Genomic DNA, 25,863 nt, shown 5'->3' on the forward strand with positions numbered 1-25,863 from the left:
TGATGTAGACAGGAGCCTGTGCAGTGCCCCTATGCACGGAAGTCAAAGCCAGCTCTTCCACTTTACTGACATGGAGGGAAAAGTTGTCATCATGACCCCATGTCATTAGACTTTATATCTCCTTCCTGTACTCTGATTCATCATTATTTGAGATGCAGCCCACAACAATAACATCAGCTGCAAACTTGTAGATAGGGCAGATCTATCCAGAAGTGTATAGGAAGTAGAGTACGGGGCTAAGGACATTACCTTATGGAGCACCCGTGTTGAGGATAATCATGACAGAGATATTAGAAACATAGAAAACCTACAGTACAGTACAGGCCCTTTGGCCCACAAGGCTGTGCTAAACATGTCCCTACTTTAGAACTACCTAGGCTTTACCCATAGCTCTCTTATTTTTCTAAGCTCCATGTAGCCATCCAGGAGTATCTTAAAAGACCCTGTCGTTTCCACCTCCACCACTGCTGCTGGCAGCCCATTCCACGCACTTGCCACTCTCTGCGTAAAAAACTTAACCCTGACATCTCTTCGGTACCTACTTCTAAGCACCTTAAAACTATGCCCTCTTGTGCTAGCCATTTCAGCCTTGGGGAAAAGCCTCTGACTATCCACACGATCAATGCCCCTCAATATCTTGTACACCTCTATCAGGTCACCTCTCATCCTCCATCGCTCCAAGGAGAAAAGGCTGAGTTCACTCAACCTATTCTCATAAGGCATGCTCCCCAAACCAGGCAACATCCTTGTAAATCTCCTCTGCACCCTTTCTATGTTTTCCATATCCTTCCTGTAGTGAGGTGACCAGAATTGAGCACAGTACTCCCAAGTGAGGTCTGAACAGGGTCCTATATAGCTGCAGCATTACCTCTCGGCTCTTAAACTCAATCCTGCGATTGATGAAGGCCAATGCACCGTATGCCTTCTTAACCACAGAGTCAACCTGCGTAGCAGCTTTGAGTGTCCTATGGACTCGGACCCCAACACCCCTCTGATCCTCCACACTGTCTGGCCATTAATACTATATTCTGCCATCATATTTGACCTACCAAAATGAACCACTTCACACTTATCTGGGTTGTGAACCACCTCACATTTATCTGGGTTATGAACCACCTCACATTTACCTGCGTTATGAACCACCTCAGAGTTATAACCATATAACAATTACAGCACGGAAACAGGCCATCTTGGCCCTTCTAGTCCATGACGAACGCTTACTATCACCTAGTACCACTTACCTACACTCGGCCCATAGCCCTCCATTCCTTTCCTGTCCATATACCTATCCAATTTTTTTTTAAAATGACAAAATCAAACCTGCCTCTACCACTTCTACTGGAAGCTTGTTCCACACTGCTACCACTCTCTGAGTAAAGTTCTCCCTCATGTTACCCCTAAGCTTTTGTCCCTTAACTCTCAACTCAAGTCCTCTTGTTTGAATTTTCCCTACTCTTAATGGAAAAAGCCTATCCACGACAACGCTATCTATCTCCCCCATAATTTTAAATACCTCTATCAAATCCCCCTAAACTTTTGCCCCTTAATTCTCAACTTATGTCCTCTTGTTTGAATCTCCCCTACTCTCAGTGGAAAAAGCCTATCCACATCAACTCTATCTGTCCCCCTCAAAATTTTAAATACCTGTATCAAGTCCCCCTTCGACCTTCTACGCTCCAAAGAATAAAGACCTAACTTGTTCAACCTTTCTCTGTAACTTAGGTGCTAAAACCCAGGTAACATTCTAGTAAGTCTCCTCTGTACCCTCTCTATTTTGTTGACATCTTTCCTATAATTCGGTGTCCAGAACTGTACACAATACTCCAAATTTGGCTTCACCAATGCCTTGTACAATTTTAACATTACATCCCAACTCCTGTACTCAATGCTCTGATTTATAAAGGCCAGCATACCAAAAGCTTTCTTCACCAACCTATCCACATGAGATTCCACCTTCAGGGAACTATACACCATTATTCCTAGATCACTCTGATCTACTGCATTCCTCAATGCCCTACCATTTACCATGTATGTCCTATTTTGATTAGTCCTACTAAAATGTAGCACCTCACACTTATCAGCATTAAACTCCATCTGCCATCTTTCAGCCCACTCTTCTAACTGGCCTAAATCTCTCTGCAAGCTTTGAAAATCTACTTCACTATCCACAACACCACCTATCTTATCTGTGTCCATACTTATTGTTGCCCACACTTACTGATTGTGATCTGTTGGTCAGTTTAGTTTTTAGTATTTCCTACAAAAGAGATCTAAGAAGCTATACATTTCCTTTAACCTTATTCATATTTTCCATCTGGCTTTGTGCTCATTTCCTTCTGAACATTGTTGAAGAAATGGGATATATTTTCGATGATAAAGCTGATAAATGGTTGTTATTAATCATGCGCAGCCACGCCATGTTTCTTAGTTAAACACCATGTCTGACAACAATCATAACTTATGTTAGTGTGAGTACTAAATGTTACCAATCAAATCTTGGGTCATGGCATTGAATTTATGGTGTACATTGAACATAGACCATACAGTACAGGCCCTTCAGCCCACAATGTTATGCTGACCTTTTAACCTATTCTAAGGTCAATCTAATTCTTTCCTCCTAATATTCCTCCATTTTTCTATCATTCATGTGCCAATATAAAGAGTTTCTTAAATGCCCCTACTGTTTATGCCTCTGACACTACCTCTGGCAGGGAGTTCCACCTACCCACACACTCTGACATCCCCCTTCACTTTTCCCCAATCACTTTTTGCCATTTGCCATTTCCAGCCTGGGGGAAAAAAATCTTGGCTCTCTTCATCTTGTACACTTCTATCAAATCACCTCTCAACCTTCTTTGCTCCAAAGAGAAAAACTCTAGTTCACTCATCCTCTCTTCATAAGGCATGCCCTCTAGTCCAGGCAGCATCCTGGTAAATCTCCTCTGTGCTAAAGTAAGGGTTCCCAACCCTGAGTCCATGGACCCCTTACTCAATGATATTAGTTCATGGCATAAATAAGGTTGGGAACCCCTGCTCTAAAGCTTCCATAGCTTTCCTATAGTATGGTGACTATAAATGAACACAGTATTCCAAGTGTTGTCTAACCAGAGTTTTATAGTGCTGCAACATTACCTTGCAGTAATTATTGTGATTCATATTCGGTCTAGTTTTTAAATTAGCAAATATGATTATGCATTTTTCTCTTCTTTCATTAGGACTGTGTCTAGAAAAATTGCTTTCATCAGGATCATCACAAAGTGATCTTCAGCTTGATCCCGAACAAGAAATAATTACATGTTATGAGAAAGCTGGTGACATAGCGCTGCTTTATTTACAAGAAATCGAAAAGGTAAGAAGGAATTCACTGTTATTTCTGATAAAAAGCATGTTTCCATATTATGTGTTAATTGTGAGGTGGCATGGTAGCGTAGTGGTTAACACTTCTTCTGGCACTAGCGGTTAGGATTCAATTTCCATGACTGTTTGTAAGGAGTGAGTACATTCTTTTTATCACTGTATGGGTTTTCTCCAGGTGCTCCAGTTTCCTCCCACGTTCCAAAAAGACATACAAATTTAGGTTAGTGAGTCTTAGACGTGCTACGTTGGCACCATTATATTGGCATGCATGCCCACACTTGTGGGCTGCCCCCAGACCAGAAGATCCCAAGTGTGTTGGTCATCAATGCAAACAATGCATTTCACTGTATGTTTCGATGTTTCAAAGTATATGTGAGAGATAAAGGTAATCATTAGCTCTTTACAATCTTTATTTAAACGCTTATTAAATCTCTGTGAAATTTGATTACTGCCCTGCACAGTCCTTGTATCAGTATTTTCTAAAACTGCACTTTGCTCAGTCTAATCAATCACCTTTAATGTTCCAACTGCTGCCACTTAGCTGTCCATTGCGATGGTCATCATGTCATTTATGTTATGTATCTTTGTAAGGCTCCTCACCTCCATTCTAATAACTTTCAACAAGAGCACCATTGAGAGTTTCCTATCTGGCTGCATAGTTGTGTGGTATGGAAACTGCAAGGCATCAGACTGCAAGACCTTACAGAAGATACTAAAAACTACTGAGAAGATCACTGGTGTCTCCCCACTACCATTCAACAATCCCTTTGATCTTTGTGGATGATAGAAACAAAATTAGGCTAATTAGCCCCTTGGGCCTTTTCTTCTCCAGTATCATGACTTTTTAAAAAAATTGTATTTATCCTTCCTTTTCTGCAATTGAAAAGCTCTTCATCTGACCATCTCCTGTGCATTGTCCTCTGGTTGCCTGGAGAGAATGTAACAATGTAGAATGCACATAAGAAGGGGAAGTTATTGTAGAACCTGTATCATTACTTTATTGAACAAAGAAACAGACTTGAGTGGCTTGATCTACTCCTTCACTTTCCAATAGGACAATGAAGTAGACAGTATCTGAATATAAGCAGGGAGTTTGCTGATGCCCTGATAAACTTTGTATCAACCACCAAAAACAAATTAATTCATCATGTAGAGTTTTGCACAAGGCAGCAGTGATTGTTGCACAATCCTATGTAATCATCACCATGGACTGATTCATGTGAAACCCCTGGAGTTGCTTGCAGAAGAACTGTTGCTGTGATATTTAAACACACTTTCTTTCTAGCCAACAAACATAGAACATAACAGATCAGTACAAACCCTTTAGCCCAAGACATTTTGCCAACTTCTAATCCATTCCAGGATCAATTTAACTCTTCCCTTTTATGTAGTCTTTCACTTTTCATTCATGTGCCTATCCAAAAGTCTCTTAAATATCCCTAATGTATCTGCCAATACCAGTACCCATGGCAGTGCATTCCATACACCTACCACTCTCTATTTAAAAAGTCCTCCTGACATCTCACCCACACCTTAATCACCTTAAATGGAGACGCAAGAGCATATGCAATCTCTTCTATCTCCATTATTTTCTACGCAGTTTACTTGTAAAGATTTGCATTATTAAGGTTCTTTATTTGTCGTATGTACATTGAACCATTAAAAAATACAGTGAAATGAGTCATTTGTATCAACATCTAACACAATCCAAGGGTGTGCTGTGGGCTACAAGTGTCACCATCCTTCCAGTGTACGTTTTTGGAATATGGGAGGAAACTGGAGCACCCTGAGGAAACCCACATAGTCACCGAGAAAGCATACAAACTTCTTGCAGAGACCAGTGGGAATTGAACCACGATCCTGATTGCTGGCACTGTAAAGACATGCGCTAACCATTTTGCCACTGTACCGCCCTATTACTTGGTGGTTTAATGATTATTTACAGCATGAAAAACAAAATGAAGAACTATGTTACCACAATGAAATGTCACATTAAAATGTAGGCAAACATTGTAAAAGTACAAAGTATAGAAATATTATGACTTGGCAGAAACAATTCTCTAAGGATGGCCTTGCTTTATCGAAAAATCTTTCAGACAAATATGCATCTGAAGTCTCAAGAAACTTGAGGTGATTTCAGAGACAAAGGATGATTTGTATAATTAAATCTAAAAGATATGGCCTTGTTTGAAGCAAAACTTAAGAGGTGGGAGATTTAGATTAAATTATTGTTGAACTAAAATAGGGTTATTTTGAACCAATTTTCAGTCTTTAGATTTGAGATAAAAATGTTCATTTTACGATTCCACAAATAATATCCCCAGACTTTAAGCATAATTTTTCATCTGGTAACCCTTCCCTCCTACATAGCTCTCCATTTTTCTTTCATCCATATCTCTAAGAGTCTCTTAAATCTCCCTATTGTATCTAGCTGGCAGTGTATTCCACACACTCACCAATCAGTGTAAAATGCTTACCTCTGACATCAGTAAGGTTGTATAAGGCATTGGTGAGGCCGAATTTGGAGTATTGTGTCCAGTTTTGGTCACCGAATTACAGGAAAGATATTGATAAGGTTGAAAGAGTGCAGAGAAGGTTTACAAGGATGTTGCCGGGACTTGAGAAACTGAGTTACAGAGAGCGGTTGAATAGGTTAGGACTATATTCCCTGGAGTGTAGCAGAATGAGGGGAGATTTGATAGAGGTATATAAAATTATGATGGGTATCGATAGAGTGAATGCAAGCAGGCTTTTTCCACTGAGGTTAGGGGAGAAACAGACCAGAGGACATGGGTTAAGGGTGAAGGGGGAAAAGATTAAAGGGAACATTAGAGGAGCTTCTTCACGCAGAGAGTGGTGGGAGTGTGGAATGAGCTGCCAGATGAAGTGGTAAATGTGGGCTCACTTTTAACATTTAAGAAAAACTTGGACAGGTATGTTGATGAGAGGTGTATGGAGGGATATGGGCCAGGTGCAGGTCAGTGGGATTAAGCAGAAAAATGGTTCGTCACAGCCAAGAAGGGCCAAGATGCCTGTTTCTGTTCTGTAATGTTTTATGGTTCTATGGTTCTATCAAATGGAACCACCATGTCAATTGTCTACTTTGTGTCACTTAGCTGGTATGAGAACAATTTGTTTCTTTTGCATTTTAAGTGTCTTAACAGACCCCAAGAAACACATACAGTACATACAAAAAGTATTCACCCCCTTTGGAAGTTTTTATGTTTTATTGTTTTACAACATTGAATCACAGTGGATTTACCTTGGCTTTTTTTGACACTGATGAACAGAAAAGACTCTAATTAAAAACACAAAATGCTGGCAGAACTCAGCAGGCCAGACAGCATCTATGGGAGGAGGTAGTGACGACGTTTCGGGCCGAAACAAAGACTCTTTTGTGTGAAAGTGAAAACAGATCTCTACAAAGTGATCTAAATTAACTACGAATATAAAACACAAAATAATTGATTGCATATGTATTCACCCCCTTTAATATGACACACCAATTCATCACTGGTGTAACCAATTGGTTTTAGAAGTCAGGTAATTAGTTAAATGGAGATCATTTGTGTGCATTCAAGGTGTTTCAATTGATTGTAGTAAAAAATATACCTATGTCTGGAACATCCAACTGCTGGTAAGTCAGTATCCCGGCAAAAACTACACCATGAAGACAAAAGAAAGCTCCAAGCAACTCCACGAAAAGGTTATTGAAACATACAAGTCAGGAGATGGATACAAGAACATTTCCAAGTCACTGAATATCCCTTGGAGTACAGTTAAATCAATAATCAAGAAATGGAAAGAATATGGCATAGCTGTAAATCTTCCTGGAACGGGTCACCCTCAAAAACTGAGTGACCGTACAAGAAGGAGAGTAGTGAGGGAGGCCACCAAGAAACCTTTGACAACTCTGGAGGAGTTACAAGTTTCAGTGGCTGAGATGGGAGAGACTGCACATACGACAACTCTTACCTATGTATTTCACCAGTTACAGCTTTGTGGGAGAGTGGCAAAGAGAAAGCCACTGTTGAAAAAAATCTCATACGAAATTTGAGCAAGAGTTTTTTTAAATTTATTGGATGTGGGAGTCACCAGCTAAACCAGCATTTATTGCTCATCATTAGTTGCCCTTAAGAAGGTGGTGATGAGCTGCCTTCTTGAACCGCCACAGTCCCTGAGGTATAGGTACATTCACAGTGCTGTTAGTTGAGGGAATTCCATGATTTTGACCTAGTGACAATGAAGGAATGAAGGAACAGCAATATGTTTCCAAGTCACGATTGTGAGTGACTTGGAAGGGTATTTCCAAATGGTATTTCCAGATATCTGCTGTTCTTATCCTTCTGGATGTTGGTGGTCGTGGGTCTAGAAAGTACTGTCTTAGAAACTTTGGTGTGTTGTTGCAGTCCAGAAGGCATGTGGGAGACTCTGAAGTCAGCTGGAAGAAAATTCCATGGTTTGATGAAACCAAAATTGAGCTTTTTGTCTATCAGACTAAATGCTATGTTTAGCATAAGCCAAACAATGCACTTACATCATTCCTCCCAGGAAGCATGATGGTGGCTGCATTTTGCTATGGGGATGCTTCACTACAGCAGGCCCTGAAAATCTTCTGAAGGTAGAGGGTAAAATGAATGCAGCAAAATACAGGGATTTCGTGGAGGAAAACCTGATGCAGTCTGCGAGAGACTGTGACTTAGGAGAAGAGTTATTTTCCAGCAAGCCAATGTCCCCAGGAATAAAACCAAAGCTACACAGGAATGGCTTAAAAACAACGAAGTTATTCGATATGTTACCCGTTGGATTCATTATTCAGACATAGATGGCTATCCTTTATGGGTGGAATTGGAGAAAAACTCGGTGAAGGGGTATTCCTTGGCCTCTTTACTGGGAGTGCCTCTTCCTTTTCTGCTCCCTAAGTTTGGTAGACAAGACCTTAATCCTATTACTATTAAACATACATTAAGAATTCCATTTCAGTTTCACAGATTTTTTGAATTAAATAATTTTGTCCTTTCTAGTAAAATATATCGTAACAATTTTTGAAACCATCAATTTTAGATCAGGCTTTTTTAATTTGGAAAACCAAAGGAATAATAACATTTTCAGATTTGTTTATAGGGGATTGTTTAATGTTTTTTACAAATTAGGATTTTTTTTACATACTTTGCTTCCAAATTATCCCTCCACTTATCCATCTAATATAATAGATACCTTCTTCCAGGTTAAACCACTCCAAAAAGGATCAATAGCTACAATTTGTAAATGGTTATTGAATTTACAAATGATATCTAACCATAAAATTAAAGCTGCCAGGGAATTGGAATTTCAAGAGTTACTTTCAGATAATCAATGGAGTGAAATTTTTCATCTGGTAAATACTTCATCTATTTGTGTCTGTCATTCCTCGATACAGTTCAGGGTAGTGCATCGGGCACATATGTCAGGATAAATTAGCCCGTATTTTTCCCTACATTAATCCTATTTGTGATAGATGTAATATTCAGGGGGCCACTTTAACTCACATGTTTTGGTCTCACATAAAGTTGGAGAATTTTTGGAAAGATGTTTTTAAAACCTTATCAAAAGTGCTGGATCTGGATTTACAACCAAGCTTATTTACAGCTATTTTTGGGATTTTTCCATCGGAAGCAGAATATAATCCTGCTTCCGCTCAGCAGATGATAGCCTTTTCAACCTTATTGGCTAGGAAAGCCATTTTATTTAAATAGAAGGACCCTAACCCTCCTACTGCCTTTTATTGGCTTTCCTCTATCATGTCCTGTTTAAGTCTAGAGAAAATAAGAAGTCGGACATTGGATACATCCTTTAAATTTGAAGAAATCTGGTGACCTTTTATTCAATATTTTCGTATGATCTGATTTGTGTACTGATTCTCTTCCAGCTATTTTTTCAGAACCTTGGATTTGATCAGAGAGTCTCTCTTTTGTTTTTTCTCTCAGGGTGGACTGCCCAGTCCTTTTTTTTCCTGTTTAGAATAGTGGTTTTTTTTTCTCTTTTATATAAAAATTTCTAATAGCTCCTTCCTTTCTTCATAAATTGATAAGAAGAGAATTATTCATTCTATATCAAATTTAATATCTGCAGAATCTCTTGTGTTTATATATGGAATGAGTTATCAGCTATATTGCAGATTCAATAGTATCAAAGCCATAACCATAGATTCTGAAAACCCCTATCTAAATCTCTCCATATTTTGCCTCTCTTTAACCCCTTTTCGCCATCAAACTCATCGATATAGCTTTGGTTACCTGTTCATATATTCTTTTTTGTAACTCAAACCATTGAAATGAAGGGAGAAGTAATACTAAAGGAAAATCATAATGGGAATAAAAGAACACCTTGATGCTTCAAACAACTATTGGGTCTCTGATGTTTGAGGAAACCATTTCATTCACTATTGTTGTGTAAGCTGTTTGAAAGGACTTAACAATTTCTCTCCAAGTGCTATACTCCATTTAAGATTTTGAGCACTTCACTTATTTATTCATGCTTGTCAGCAAGGAGAATGACCCTGGAGTCCTGATTTCACTGTGATTCAGTGAAATAGCATGCACTGTAATAAGATTGTGCTCTTGGCATGATGCTCACTGCTCAAAGTCAGAAGTCAAAATAAATTAATTATCAAAGTACATATATATCACCATATACCATCTTGTAATTCATTTTCTTGAAGGCATTTATAGGAAAATAAAGAAATACAATAGGACTTATTAAAAAATTATGTATAAACAAAAAATGACAAACAATTTGCAAAAGAAGACAAATTGTGTAAAATAAATAAATGATATTGAAAATGTAAGTTGCAGACTCCTTGTAAGTGTGTCTGTAGGTTGTGAAGTTAGTTTAGCATTAAGATAAATGAAGTTATCCATATTGGTTCAGGAAGCTGATGGTTGAAGGGTAATAACTTTTCCTGCACATGGTATGGTGGGATTGTGTTGTTGAATCAGGTTTGTGGGTCTGGCATGTGAGACAGAAAACACTGACCACCAATAAGTATATTAATCAGTTATTTACAAATAGTAAAAATTTGACCAAACATTCATGTTCCTCAAGTTACAGAAGCTGCAAGGTTGAATATTCAACAACCCTACTTAGTTAAAAGCGCACGCAAAATATACTTTCACAATGGTTATGTACATTGCTTGCCTTAAGCAAAGGAAAGGAGAGCAAGTCCCTTTCATGTGCTATTTTATACCAGCGATATTTGAATCTGGATTCCAGGCAACTAACTAATGAGAAAAGGAGCTGCAGTTTCTAAACTAACCAATCATGCAAAACAACTTTTGACAACTAGAATAAACCATGGTCCCCAAAGGACTCTTCACCCCTCGAAAGATGATCTAACCGTCAGAGGAGTATGACTCCCATGAACTCCCTAAGTTACATATAAAACACAGGAATACAATACCCAATACTGGAAACCCAGTGGTCACCCTGTATACTACAGTGGTCCACCAGCCCCACCCCAGAGTGTAATAGCTAATGAGATGGTCCCCCACTTAATTTTATACACTGACTCTCAGATGTGATCAACCAGGTGAGTGATGTTCAGCAACCCATCAGGAATGTAGGTGAAGCATTTTTAACCAATAAAAGTACAAGTGACACCTTCCTTTGTGAGCAGGTAGTCTAAGGCCGTCGAAATCAATTCCTGATACAGTCAGGCCGGAAAAAGGCTATCATTTAAAACCTTCCTTCCTTTGTAATATCCCTCTTACCAACCAGCATGGACAATTTGCTCATCCAGAGCATCGGGGTGGCATACATATCAACTGTACCACTGTGTGAGAACCATGGGTAAGTCTAGGAACTGCATATCCAGTAAATTCCATTCAACACCCAGAGAGTGCCCACGTTCACAACACCATTTGGCATAGACACAGCCACCTCAGGATACTGTTCCTGCTCATACTTGCCATCCACCTCGCACCTTGTACCTTCAATCAACATACCACCTTACACCAACACTCTGTCAGCTGGGGAAATCACTTTAAGAGTCAGTACCTTCCAGTTAAACAAATGGTATGTAGGGTAATACCAGGCCTTAAAGCACTTGCTCCACAGTGGCTATTAAGGCTCAAGTCCCTTAAGACTGTTACCATACTCTGGGTTGAGGTTGACTTGAATAGACTACCCCCTTTCAGCTCCCCCAAAATGGAATGCCAAAATGCCAGATACTTTCCCCCAACAGTCTTTTCCCTTGTCAAAAGGATCAATATCAGTGGCATCCCTTCAGCTATATAGTAAGAAGTCCTCATACAAATCAGCAATCTGACGTGTTAGTCCACTGTGGACATTCAAACACATCCCTAGGAATGTATCACAGGATCTTCCACCACAAGTCAGCATCCACCATTTTGCCATATTCTGTAATGCAGGGAGATACAAGTGCACTCGTTCCTGGGTCTTTAGAAAACATTTAATAACCCTATTGGAATTGGTCCCCAATTGCTTATGTCCCTCTGAAATATCTGAGGGAATAAAATTGCCAAAATTTCTACCCCATCAACTCAAATTTCATATGGCCAGTATGAAATGTGAGTCATCCCTAAAGCCAATTGCATGGGGAAATAAGTAACAAAGTAACAAATTAAGACACAATAAACATAAAACAGATTTAAAAAAATCAAGAATCAAGTTAACTGACTGAACAAACATATGAAACAAAGTAAGAGTATAACACAAAACATAAAACCCAGGCTGTATGCCTCCTCTTTAGAACTTGGTATGAAACTGCAGAAGCTCAAAATAGACAATTAATTTCTCACAGAGAAATAGCACACTTATCAGAGAACATCTGAGAAGGAAAAAGCACCTGTGCAGGGCCCAACACATTCACAGAGTTTCTTAAGGGCAAAATCCTCTCATAAGTACACACACACACACAGATGTGTGTGGCAACTCCTCACATTCCTCTGCATTCAGGTCATTCATACTCAATTTGCAGGGAAGAGGGATGCAGGTTGAATGACCCCCTTCCCTACAACAATGAGGTGCAAATATGCTAACCGCCTGCCTCCCCGCCGTATACCACTGCTGGGGAAGGTCAGGCACAGCCATTTGTAATGCCTCCAGTGTGGGTAATAGGGAATCCTGAATGGAATGTGAGGAATACATTAATGATATCTTTTATAACCATTTCTGACTCCTCTCTCCCCTTTCTTGATTTCTGTCTGTATCTCTGGAGACAGCTTATAAACCCACCAACTCTCACAACCACCTCTTCCTACACTGTTACTTGGGCCATCTCCTTCTCTCAATTCTTCCATCTCTGCAGCATCTACTGTCTGGATGAGGCTTTTCATTCCAGAACTAAGAAGATGCCTTCCTTCTTCAAAGAAAGGGTCTTCCCTTCCTCCACTGCCCTGAACCACATCTCTTCCATTTCACACACATCTGCCCTCCTGCTACCCCACAAGGGATAGGGTTCCTCTTGTCCTCACCTACCACACCACCTGCCTCTGAGTCTGGCACATAATTCTCCTTAACTTCCACTATCTCCACCGGATCTCACCACTAAACACATCTTTCTCTCCACCCCACTTTCTGCTTTCCACAAAGTTTGCTCCCTGTGCAACTCCCTTGTCCATTCATCCCTCCTCACTGATTTCCCTCCTGGCACTTATTCTTCCAAGCAGATCAAGTGCTACGCCTGTCCCTACACCTCACTCACTACCATTCAGAACCCCAAACAGTCCTTCCAGTTGAGGCGACACTTAATCTGTGAGTCTGTTGGGGTCATCTTCTGTATTCATTGCTCCTAGTGTGACCTCCTGTATATTGGTTAGAGTTGACATAGATTGGGAGACAGCTTCGCCAAGCACCTAAGCTCCATCTGGCAGAAAAATTGGGATTTCCCAGTGGCCACCCTTTTTAATTCCATTTCCCATTCCCATTCTGACTTGTCCATCCATGGTCTCCTCTACTGCCACAATGAGGCCACAGTCAGTTTAATGGAGCAACTTCTTGTATTCCGCCTGGGTAGCTTCCAAGCTAATGACATGAACATTAATTTATCAAACTTCCAGTAAAGTCCCCTCCTCCACAATTCCCCATTCCCATTTCCCTCTCTCACCTTATCTCCTTACTTGCCCATCACCTCCCTCTAGTGTTCCTCTCCTTCACTTTCTTCCATGGCCTTCTGTCCTCTCCTTCAGATACTCCCTTCTCCAGCCCTTTATGTCTGTCATAAATAGACTTCTCAGCTCTTTATTTCATCTCTCCCGGTTTCACCTGTCACCTACTACCTTGTATTTCTTCTTCTCCTCACCAGCCTTCTTACTCTGATTTAATATCTTTTTTCTCCAGTCCTGATGAAAGGTCTCAGCCTGAAACATTTCCGTAGATGCTGCCTGACCTGCTGAGTTCCTCCAGCATTTTGTGTGTGTTGCTTGGAATTTGAGGAATCTAGCAGAGGACAAATGAAACCCTTATCTGCAGAGAGCTTGAAGAATGACCCTTCCCACTCAACAGGCTCCCTCTCTTGCCTCTCCTGACAGTACTTCCTCCACATTGAATAGAGGGTGGGGGTGGGAATCCCATATACCTGCTCCTCAGGACCCCAGCTTTGAGTAATGCTAAAAGCATTTATTTACGGGAATATGTGGGATCCCTCACTCCCTGCCTGCTTATCCAACTTCCGTACCTGACTAGGTGCACCCTCTTCTAGATACTCTCATGGTTGAATCTCTGTACTTATAGGGTGTCCAACAGCTGCTGCTATTAAAATCAGACCCACCCCTTTTATTGGAAAAGCCATGCCGTTACCACATGTCTTATTATTACAGAAGTTAATTCAATATCCTCTGACGGGATACCACTATTGCAGTATAATTCTGTGATAAGAGCGCACTAGTGAAGAACTTTAGAGCCCCCTGTTCTGTGCTTCATTACACATGGGGTTTTAAATTCCATTTAGTAAGAGAATGATACTTATGTTTAACTTCTGTCATTAACTGATCCCATAGTGATGCATTATGCTTGGGAGAAAGCAGCATCCTCAGAGCATTATTGATTGCTAGCTGGACAGTAGGGTTCCTTAAGGCACCCATCTCTCCATTAGATAGGCCCACGTCAGTGCCCCCCTCATCGCATATCCTCAATAATCATATGTCCACAAACTCCCCAGCCTTTTGTCTGTACCTATCCCTTAAACTTGCTAATTCCTTAGTGGAGAATTCTCTGACCTCTTATCTCAAAGAGGCCCATTACACCATCGCCTCACACATTCCAGCCTCCTCTTTCTTGCCCTCCTGAGAGGAAGAAGCTCCAAGTCGATACCCCCCCATGATGGGTATTGGAATGCATGATCATTGGCCTGGTCCATACTGATTCAGACATGTAACAGAGAGGGTGATCATTTCAAGGATTAAACTGAGGGCTGCACGCTACACTCTGTTCCTCATTTTCATCATCCAGCCAAATATCCGCATCCTCCAGCCTCATAGAAATCTACTGGCTTTTGATGAAGTAGCAGCGCTTTTATAGGTGCTCCTATTCTTTTTAATTTACTGCTTCCAACTTGTTTTGAAAACTTACTTTTTAATGCAATATTGCTTTATGATGAGTCATGCTAAAGCTACTAAAAAAGAAAAGGATCCTTCTGTAACTTTGGAAGCTATTATGGAGACACTTCGGAAGCATAAAAATTAACTTTCAGAGGAGTTCCAGCAACTCAGCGCTGAATTTAAGTGAATGGATGTAAGACTTGATTCTACTCAAAAAAACTTTAGGTGAACATGATAAACGGATAAAAGAGAATGAAGACACTTTGACCATGTTCAACATGAAGATTGACAACCTGGAACAGATCTGTGATATACAGTTAAAGGTTAATGAAACATTAAAACTGAAGATTATCGACTTAGAAATTGGAAACAGAAGAAATAATTCACGTATTCTGGGTTTTAAAGAGTGATTGGAAGGCAATTGGCCTTTGGAATATTTTGCAAACCTTTTGGCTAAATTATTTCCAAATATTTTAAAATCTCCACCTAAAATAGACCATGCTCACAGATTGCCTGTACCAAGACCTCTTCCAGGCGGACGACTCCATTCAGTGATAATTTGCCTTCACGATTTTCAAACAAAGGAACTTTTAATTCATGAATCTCGTCAGAAAGGTATGATTGATTATGAAGACCAGAAGTTAAGAATTGTGGAAGATTTTTCACCCGAGGTGTTGAATGAACACTTCAAGTTTAAAAAAGTCATGTTGGAGCTGTATAATAAAGGTTTTAAATCCTCTCTTGGTTACCCCGCTCTTCTTAGAATCATTTTGAAAAATGGCTCTCAGAGATGGTTCCGTTTGACTCAAGAGGTGCAGGACTTCTTGAGTGCTGAATCCATTTCAGAAATTTAACTTCAATAACTCTTAACACAGATTTATGTTGTGTCTGCCTGATGGATCCTTTTTTTCTAGAATCAGCAGTCTAACTGTTCATTACTTTCTTTTATGAAACAATTGTTTTTTTTACTTTTAGTAGACCTTCATATCTAATTTTTTTTGTACTTTTATTTCCTTGTTTAGAAAATTTAGGATTTAAAGTTAATACTTTCTAAAACTTCCATATTATTTCTAATATTTTTATACTATAATTTTTTGAGGTTTTTTAAAATATGTTTAATTTTGTTCTGTTTTTTGTTTTGTCTTGTTAGAATGTAGTTTTGCCTTGAAATTTTTTGGGGGGGCTCAGCCAGTAGATTGTTTTGGGAGGGAAATTATGGGTTTAGCTGTCGACTGTCCTTTAGTCGACTTTCTCTCTTTGAGCAGGGGGTGGGGGGGTGATTTTCTTTTTTTCTATGAGCTGTTTGGTTCTCTTAGCTTCATTTTACTCTTGGTTACCTTATCTTAAAGCTCATAGTTTGGATTTAATATATATTCCGGTGGTTTTTATTCAAACATCTCCTTTAAGCAATACTTAAAATGGATGATATTTTTAATTTACTTAGTTTTAATATGAAAGGATTAAACCATTCTGTGAAATGTAATAAGATATTTAATTATATTAAGAAATTGAATGTCTCAATTTTTTTTTCAAGAACCACATGTTCGTAAATGTGATAATTTACGTCCTTTTCAGCCATTGGAAGGGTGTATCTTTCCATTCCTCCTTTCAGGCTAAAGCAGGAGGAGTTTCAATTCTTATAGACAATTCAGTTTTTCTCGTTCAACATAATGTATCGTCTGATACCAATGGGCATTTTGTTATAGTGTCATCAAAATTAGATAGTAAATCAGTGGTTTTTGCTCATTTGAATGCCCTGAATATAGATGATCCAGGCTTTTTTGAACTTTTTTTTCACTTTTACCAGACTTAAGTTTATATTCTTTGGTTTTAGGTCCTGTTTTAGATCGTTCTTCTTCTAAACGAATGGCTTGTAGTAGATCTGCCTCCTTTATCCAATCTTTTCTAATGAAATGTGATATTGTTGATGTTTGGCGTTTTTTGTATCTAATAGATAAAGAGTACTCGTTTTTTTCTCATGTTCGTCATTCATATTCCAGTATTCTTTGTTGATTTTTTTTGTTGATAGCCAATTGATTCCATTGGTTCAATCTTGTGAACATAAAGAAATTGCTGTTTCAGATCATGTTCCTGTGTTTTTATCTTGAATTCTTCCAGGTGTCACCCAAATAAGCAGATTCTGCCATTTTAATCCAACTTTGTTATCAGATAGAGATTTTTTAAAATTATTGGAGACACAAATTATTCTTTTTTTTTGAAGAGAATACGCTAGAAGAGATTTCTAGTCTTATTTTATAGGATGCTTTTAAGGCTTATATTAGAGGTCAAATTATTTCCTTTACTGCAAGTGTTAAGAAAAATGCTATACTTTCCAACATTGTATTTCATTTGCCACTTCTTTTCTCACTCCCCTGAACTATCAACTATCAAAGTCTCTCTGCAGGCCCTCTGTTTCCTCAACACTACCCGCTCCTCCACCTATCTTTGTATCATCAGCAAATTCAGCCACAAATCCATTAATCCCATAGTCCAAATCATTGACATACATCATAAAAAGCAGCGGTCCCAACACTGACCCCTGTAAAACTCCACTGGTAACCATCAACCAGCCAGAATAGGATTCCTTTATTCCCACTCTCTGTTTTCTGCTAAGCAGCCTCGTGTGCGGCACCTTGTCAAGGGTCTTCTGAAAATCCAAGTATACCACATCTACTACATTTCCTTTGTCTACCCTGCTTATAATTTCTCAAAAAATTGCAGTAGGTTAGTCGGGCAGAATTTTTCTTTCAGGAAACCATGCTGGCTTTGGCCTATCTTGTCATGTGCCTCCAGGTACTCCGTAATCTCATCCCTAACAGTCGATTCCAACAACTTCCCAACCACTGATAACAGGCTAACAGCGTCAGCCTCCAACGCTCCAGAGAAAACAGTCCAAGTTTATCCAATCACTTGTAATAGCACATGCCCTCTAAACCAGGCAGCAACCTGTAAACCTCTTCTGTACCCTCTCCAGTGCTTCAATGTCTTTTCCATTGTGGGGCAACCAGAACTGTATGCAATAGTCCTGTTGTGGCTTAACGTGATTTTTATAAAGTTGCAATATCCCCTCCTGATTTTTGAACTCAATTCTTCAAAGAATAGAAGATAGCATTCCATAAGCCTTCTTAACCACTCTATCAACCTGTGTAGCCACTTCCAAGGAGCAATGAACTGGATCACAAGATCTCTTTGCTCAGCAACACTGTTAGCAGCTCCTTGCATTTACCCTCTGAGGTGCAACACCTTGCATTTACCCTCTGAGGTGCAACACCTTGCATTTAGAACATAGAACATAGAAATTTACAGCACATTACAGGCTCTTCAGCCCACAATGTTGTGCCAACCATGTAACCTACTCTAGAAATTGCCTAGAATTCCCCTAGCGTATAGCCCTCTATTTTTCTAAGCTCCATGTACCAATCTAAGAGGCTCTTAAAAGACCCTATTGTATCCACTTCCACCAATCGCCGCCGGCAGTGCATTCCACGCACCTGCCACTCTCTGTGTGAAATACTTACCCCTGACATCCCCTTGGTATCTATTTCTAAGCACTTTAAAACTATGTCCCCTCGTTTTAGCCATCTTAGCCTTGGGAAAAAGCCTCTGGGTATCCACAGGATCAGTGCCCCTCGTTATTTTAAAAACCTCTATCAGGTCATCTCTGATCCTCCATTGCTCCAAGGAGAAAAGGCCAAGGACACTCAACTTATTCTTATAAGGTACTCTCTCCAATCCAGGCAACATCCTTGTAAATCTCCTCTGCACTCTCTCTATAGTATCCACATCCTTCTTGTAGTGATGTGACCAGAAATGAACACAGTACTCCCAAGTGGAGTCTGACCAAGGTCTTATATAGCTGTAACATTACCTCACGTCTCTTGAACTCAGTCCCACAGTTGATGAATGCCAACACACCATACATCTTCTTAACAACACTGTCAATCTGCTCAGCAGATTTGTGTGTCCTGTCAACACGGACCCCAAGATTTCTCAGATTCTCCACACTGCCAAGTCTTGCCAATTCTGTCTTCAAATTGGATCTACCAAAATGAACCACTTTACTCTTATGTGGGTTGGTCTGTCTGCCACTTCTTAGCCCAGTTCTGCATCCTATCGATGTCCCACTGTAACCTCTGACAACCCTCCAGACTATCTACAACACCCCCAACCTTTATGTCATCAGCAAATTTACTAACCCACTCTAATTCTTTTCATCCAGTTTATTTATAAAAATCACGTAGAGGAGTGGTCCCAGAACAGATCCCTATTTATCTGGGTTAAACTCCATTTGCCATTTCTCAGTGCATATTTGCAACTGATATGTACCATACTGTATTCTTTGCCAGTCTACTACACTATCCACAACTCCACCAGTCTTAGTTATAATCCGCAAATTTACTAACTCACCAATCTACACTTTCATCTAGGTCATTTATGTACAGTATATTTAGTATATTTATATACTATTTATGGATCTCCATCTCAAATGTCCCTACAACTACTACCCTTTGTCTTCTATGCACAAGCCAGTTCTGAATCCAAACAGACATTTCACCACAGATCCCCTGCATCTTAATCTTCTGGATTAGCCTCCCATGAGGGACCTTGTCAAATGCATTACTAAAATTCACGTAGACAACAATCACTGCCCTACTCTCATCAATCTCTCTCGTCACCTTGTCGAAAACCTCAATCAAGTTGGTAAGGCATGGCCTGCCACACACAAAGCCATGCTGGCTGTCCCTAATTAAGCCATGTGTTTCTAAATACTCAATATATTCTATCCCTCAGAATTTTCTCCAGCAGTTTCCCAACAACTGACATGAGATTCACTGGTCTGTAGTTCGCAGGATGAAATAGAGGTACAACATTAGCCACTCGCCAGTTCTCTGGAACTTCGCTTGTGGCTAGAGAGGGTAAAAAAATACTGGTTAAGGGCCCAGCAATCTCATCTCTTAACTCTTTCAACAACCTGGGGTAAATTCCATCAGGACTTGGGAATTATATACCTTTCCTTAGTAAATACTGAATTAAAGTACTCCTTAAGTACCTCACTCACATTCTCTGCATCCAAGCAAATGTTCTTCCTTTTATCCTTGAGTGGTCTCACCTTCTCCCTAGTTATCCTTGTGCTCTTGATGTACATATAGAGTGCCTTGGGATTCACCTTAATCCTACTTGCCAAGGACTTTTTATGAGCCCTCCTACCTTTTCTAATCCCCTTCTTTAGTTCTTTTCTGGTTTCTTTATACTTCCTGTGCTTCGTTTGATCTTACATTTGAAGCTTTACATTATTTTCCTTTTTCTTCTTGACTTATCACCTCTCTGGACATCCAATATTCTCTTATCTTTCCATCCTCATCCTTCCTTTTAGCAAGAACATACCTTTCTTGTACTCTGTGCAATTGATCTTTAAACACCCTCCACAGGTCTGATGTGGACACCAGAGAAGAGGTGTTCCCAATTAACACTTCTTAGTTTCTACTTAATGTCCTTGTAATTTGCCCTACTCCAATTTAAACCTCTCCCACAAGGACCATACTTACCCAAATCTATAGCTATCCTGAAAGTAAAGGAGTTGTGGTCACTGTTCATCCATTGAAAGGTCAGTCACCTAGCCAGGCTCATTACTCAACACCAGGTCCAGTACAGTCTGGTTGGACCATCCACATATTGATTTAAGAAACCTTCCAGGATACACTTAATATATCCAGCCACATCTAAACCCCTTACACTAAGAAGGTCCCAGTTTATACTGTGTTAGGGAAGTTGAAATCCCCCTTGACAACAACCCTATTATTTTGTCACATTTTCTTAATCTGATTACATATCTGTTTCTTAATGCCCTGGTGACTATTAGGGGGTCTGTAGTGCAATCCCATCAGTGTGGTTGCACCCAAATGGACTCAGTGTCTGATCCCTCCATTATGTCCCTGAGTGCAGCTGTGATATTGTCCCTGATTAGTAGTGCAACTCCACACCCTCTTTTACCTCCTCCTCTATCTTTTTTCTGAAACTTCAAAAACCTGGTACATTAATCACCCTCTCCTGCCACTCGCTCAACCAAGTTTCAGTAATGACTACAACATCACTGTTCCATGGTCTAAGTTCATCACCTAGCATTAAAATAAACACACTTAAAACTATCATTCCTGTTATTTTGATTTTGCCTTTCAATACTTCTGGTCTAATCCTTCCCTTACTGACTTGGGCTCCAGTTCCCAGCCCCCTGCAAAGCTAGTTTAAACTCGCTTGAGTAGCATCAGCAAACCTCGCAGCCAGGATATATATGCTTTTATATTTTTCCTTATTGGAATTTATAATATATTTTTGCATTACACCATATTGCTGCCACAAAACAACAAATTTCATGACATATGTCAGTGATAATATACCTCATTCTGGTACATTGGACTATATATATACATATATATGAACTATTGCATGTGGGACTAGTTTCCATATTCCAGTTCCATGCAGAATAAAGAAGTTGGTTTTATTGTGTATTGATACATGGACATACCAACAATTGGTTGCAATTTCTATATGTCAATGCTGGCAAATGCTCTCAAATTTTAAAAGACCTTTTAAATCATTCTTTGCTCTTCTGTAGAGAATGGTACATCAGCTTTTCCTTTCAGTCAAAACCCTCCAGCTAGACACAAGAGACTGCAGATGCTGATCTCTGGAGCAAAACTCAGGAGCTCAGAGGGTCAAGCAGCATCTGTGGAGGAAAATGGACAGTCAACATTTTGTGTCAACACCCTTTATCTGGACTGAGAGAGGGAAGGAATAGAGGTGGGGCAGAGATTTGTCAGGTGATAGGTGGATCCAGGTGAAGAGCTGTGAGAGGTGGGGGCACTGGGAATAGTGACAGGCGCTGAACAGTAATGGGTGGCGTTGACGAAAGGCTGCAGATGGTGAAATCTGATGTGAGAGAAAGGTGGTGCATGGAGCCAAGTGAGGGAGGTAGGAAGGACAGATGGGAACAGTGGGGGAGGGGATACCCAGAGCGACTGAGGGTGGGAAGCTAGGTGTGTGTGTTTAGGAGAATCATGGTAGATCAGAAGGAATGGAAAAGTGACAGATGGGGAGCAGTTTGCTCTGAATTGAATTCAGTTCTGTGCTTGCTTAGAAGTACAACAGAGTTCAACCCACCCAGTAAAACTAGATGCACAATTAGAATCTTTTCAAGTTTGCATCACAACAGAGATGGTGAAAAGAAAAAAAAAGAATAAGTAAGAATATGAATAGGGACTGAAAGAGATTAAAGATTAGCTTTATTTGTCACATGTACATCAAAGCAAGAAAATGAATCTTAAAGAAGCATACGGTGACACATACATACTTTGATAATAAATATACTTTGGCTTTGACTTTGAAGCATCAACCCATACAGTGAAATGTGTCATTTGAGTCAACCAACACAGTCCAAGTATATGCTTGGAGAAACCCGCAAATGTCATCAAGCTTCCAATGCCAGCATAGCTTGCCCACAAGTTACTAACTCTAACACTTACCTGTTTGGTATGTGGGAGGATATCGTAGCACCCGGAGGAAACACACTTATGGGGAGAACATACATACTCTTTATTCACCTATCGCTGGCAATGTAAGTAGGCTTGGGACTTCAGACAGCACTGAGGGGGGGATAGAGATATTGAGAATGAAATCAAGATGAAATCAGGACAATGACTGCAGGATGCTGGTATGACTGTAACTAATAGATTAGTTGGCATGGGTCAAATAGAACTTCCTTTAGGGTGAAGCTACACCAATATCCCTAACTTCCGGTAATATTTAATACCCTCCCCCTTCTCTCTTTTTCCATTCCTCACTCTGGCTCCCTTCTTACCCAATCTCTTGTCCTCATCTGCCCATTATCCCCCTCTGGTATCTCTCTTTCTTATCTTTCTCCTATGTTCCTATCAGATTCCTTCTTTAGTCCTTTCCCTTTTCCACCTTCCATCTCCCAGCTCCTAACTTCATCTTTCTTCCCTCACCCACCCGCCTTCCCCCTCACCTGGTCTCACCTATCACCTAGCAATGTGTATTATTACCCCTCTTCCCACCTTATTTTGGCCTCTGCTCCCTTCCTTTCCTGTCCCGATGAAGGGTCTCAGCTCAAAATGTCGTCTGTTTATTCCTCTCCGTAAGTGCTGCTTGACCTGCTCAGTTCCTCCAACATTTTGTGTGTTGCTCTGCAACAGTGTCTATTGGTTCAGACATTATTCCTTGAGACAGTGGGTAGGAGAGAGTTGTGAATTTCTAGATTGGAGGCAGTGCTGAACGATTTCAAGTGCAGGTTAGATCTGTTTTTGTCAGTTGAAGGATTTTTCTGTACTCGCTAATGTGCAAGATTGGAGTTGCTGCTCAGCCTGAGCGTGATAGAGATGCTTTTATGATACAACAGCTGTCAGTGGGTTTGAAAATGTCTGGAGTGGACCTAAGAGAACAGAGGACTCAAAATTCATTGGAAGATTAAGTGAGTGAGTGGGCGTGTGATGAGTGAGTGACTGAGGGACGTGGGAAAGCTAACAAAGCTGATGTCACCCTGGTGCTTTTTCTGTAAAAAGGTTTTTCCCTATTTACAGCAATTATTTAACAATTACCTACAGCAATTAGGCTGCATTATAGCAGAAAAATACATACTATCTTGCAGGCTGTAATACTGTAATCTTTATCGTATAACATATCTTATTCATTATCACTGCCATAGTAGATTGGTAGTTTGTATAAATAATTGTACAGTTATACAATAACTGGGCCACTCTATTTTCAGGACGATGAAATAGGACGTGTTTAATTGACAGTGACGACGTACTCTTGTACCACCATGTAAGATATAATGCAAGAGCTTTTTCTCAGATGCTAATGTTTCTTACTGTTTAATCGTCCATTAAGTGGTAACGTTAACAGAAGCCACAGCTTGGACCGGGAAAATCTGAATACTCCTGATAACCTAATTCAAACCTAACTAAAACTGCATCTTGCCAGCTGTTTGCAGGCTTTGTACCTTAGGCTCCATACCTTTGTTTGTGCTTTCTGGTTTGTTCTGTTTGAAGTTTGTGGGCATGGAGATTTTGGAAAGGGTTATTAATACTGCAACACTGAAGGAACTCAGAAGATCAAGCAGCATCTTTGGAGGGGAATAAGCAGTCAATGTTTTGGGCTCATGCCCTTCATAGGACTAGAAAGGAAGTGATGAAAGAAGAAGCAGAATAAGGTTATAGGATTCTGAGGGGCATAGATAGGATAGATTCATTTCCCCCATTGTAGATATAAACAAGAGGACATAGGTATAGGGTGAGTGCAAGGAACTTAAAAAGGGATCTAAGGGGAAAGTTTTTTCACAGAGTCACAGAATCAGGCTTCCAACTAGTTAAAGCAAATTATGGAATCAAGAGTTAGGACATATTCTTAAATAGACAAGGCATAGAAAAATAATGTCCTATGAAGGCAAGTGGGAATAATTTTAAACACAACAGATTCTGCAGATGTTGGAAATCCAGAGCAACACACACAAAATGCTGGAGAAACTTGGCAGGTGAGCCAGCATCTAAGGAGACTAATTAACAGCTGACATTTTGGGCTGAGATTTTCATCAGGATTGGAAAGGAAATAGGAAGAAGTCAGAATAAGATGGGGGGAGGGGAAGGAGTACAAACTGCCAGGTGATGGGTGAAACCAAATGGGATGGTAGGTGAATGGGTGGAGAATGGTGATGAAGTGAGAAGCTGTGATGTGACAGGTGGAAGAAGTAAAATGCTGAAGAAGGAATCTGATAGGAAAGGACAGTTGGACTGTGGGAGAAAGGGAAGGAGGAGGGGTAACAGAGGGAGTTGATGGACAGGTGGGGAGAACAGAAGGGTAAGTGGGGAGCCAGAATTTGGAATGGAAAAAGAGGTATTGGAGGGTAGAATTTGCGAGGTTAGAGAAAACAAAGTTCATGTCATCAGGTCGGAGGTTACTCAGACAAAATTATTTGCTATTAACAGATGGCTGTTATTAGTGCTTTGTGGAGATATCCTAATTGACCTTACCCAGATCTGTAGGTATATGTCACAATAGTGTAGCAGTTAGCATAACAACTTACAGCACCAGCAACTTGGTGTCATTTCCACTACTGTTTATAAGGGATTCATACGTTCTCGTTGTGAGATTCCTCCAGGTGCTCTGATTTCCTCCCACATACATTCAGAAGGCATAATGGTAGTAAATTGTGGGCATGCACTGTTGTCACTATGGGGATACTTGCCGGCTGCCCCAGGACGTCCTTGGACTGTGTTGGTTATTGACGCAAAGAGCGCATTTCACCGTATGTTTTGATGTTTCAAAGTACATGACAAATTAAGCTAATATCTTTATGCAGTACCAGAGACATTTGCTAATGAAAGCTGAATGTTAATTGTTCGTGAGTCCCTCAGAATCAGAAAACCTGAATGAGTTGCTAACTGCACCAATTGGAATGGTCTTGGTTTGCACCTAGATTTGGCCAGGGTTAGCTGACTTCATTCATGTTTAATTTGGAAGATTACAATTACAGTCCCAACCAGGCAGAGGGTATATTAATCTAGTTTAGTGTCCTGACAATTAATGATAATCCCTGCCATGCAATACAAATGTGTTGATACTGATGAAGACCGGATCAGTTTGATGGATGATCGTGGCTTTAAAACAAAAGATTAGCCTGCACATCACTGATTAGAGTCTTTTCTGCCTAAGGCACATCTATGGATAAATCTATAATATCAGCATTGTAACAAAGATGTCAAAGAGAAAACAGATGAGCAGCACATTACATCCAAAATTAAGATTTGTTAATTCTACAAGAAAGGGTTACGTGCATTCACAACCATGCCTTTGTTGTTTTCCTGTTCTACTGATATGTATTTTATAAAAATTAACTTGATTTGGTCAAAAGTGCAAGGGCTAGGATTCATTAAGTGGTGCCCTGAAACTGAACCAA

At 40.0% G+C, this 25,863-nt stretch overlaps 1 protein-coding gene across 2 annotated transcripts in view; it reads left to right on the forward strand.

The window, feature by feature from the left end:
- Positions 1 to 25,863, forward strand: part of ttc7b (tetratricopeptide repeat domain 7B) — a 478,574-nt gene that overhangs the window by 108,084 nt on the left and 344,627 nt on the right. For both annotated transcript variants that reach the window (XM_059961183.1, XM_059961187.1), the window contains exon 4: positions 3,216 to 3,349. In XM_059961183.1, coding sequence (XP_059817166.1) covers positions 3,216 to 3,349 — 134 coding nt within the window. The remainder of the gene's footprint in view (positions 1 to 3,215; positions 3,350 to 25,863) is intronic.

This window comes from Hypanus sabinus, chromosome 2 (genome assembly GCF_030144855.1).
Source record: "Hypanus sabinus isolate sHypSab1 chromosome 2, sHypSab1.hap1, whole genome shotgun sequence".
NCBI classification, from domain to species: Eukaryota; Metazoa; Chordata; class Chondrichthyes; order Myliobatiformes; family Dasyatidae; genus Hypanus; species Hypanus sabinus.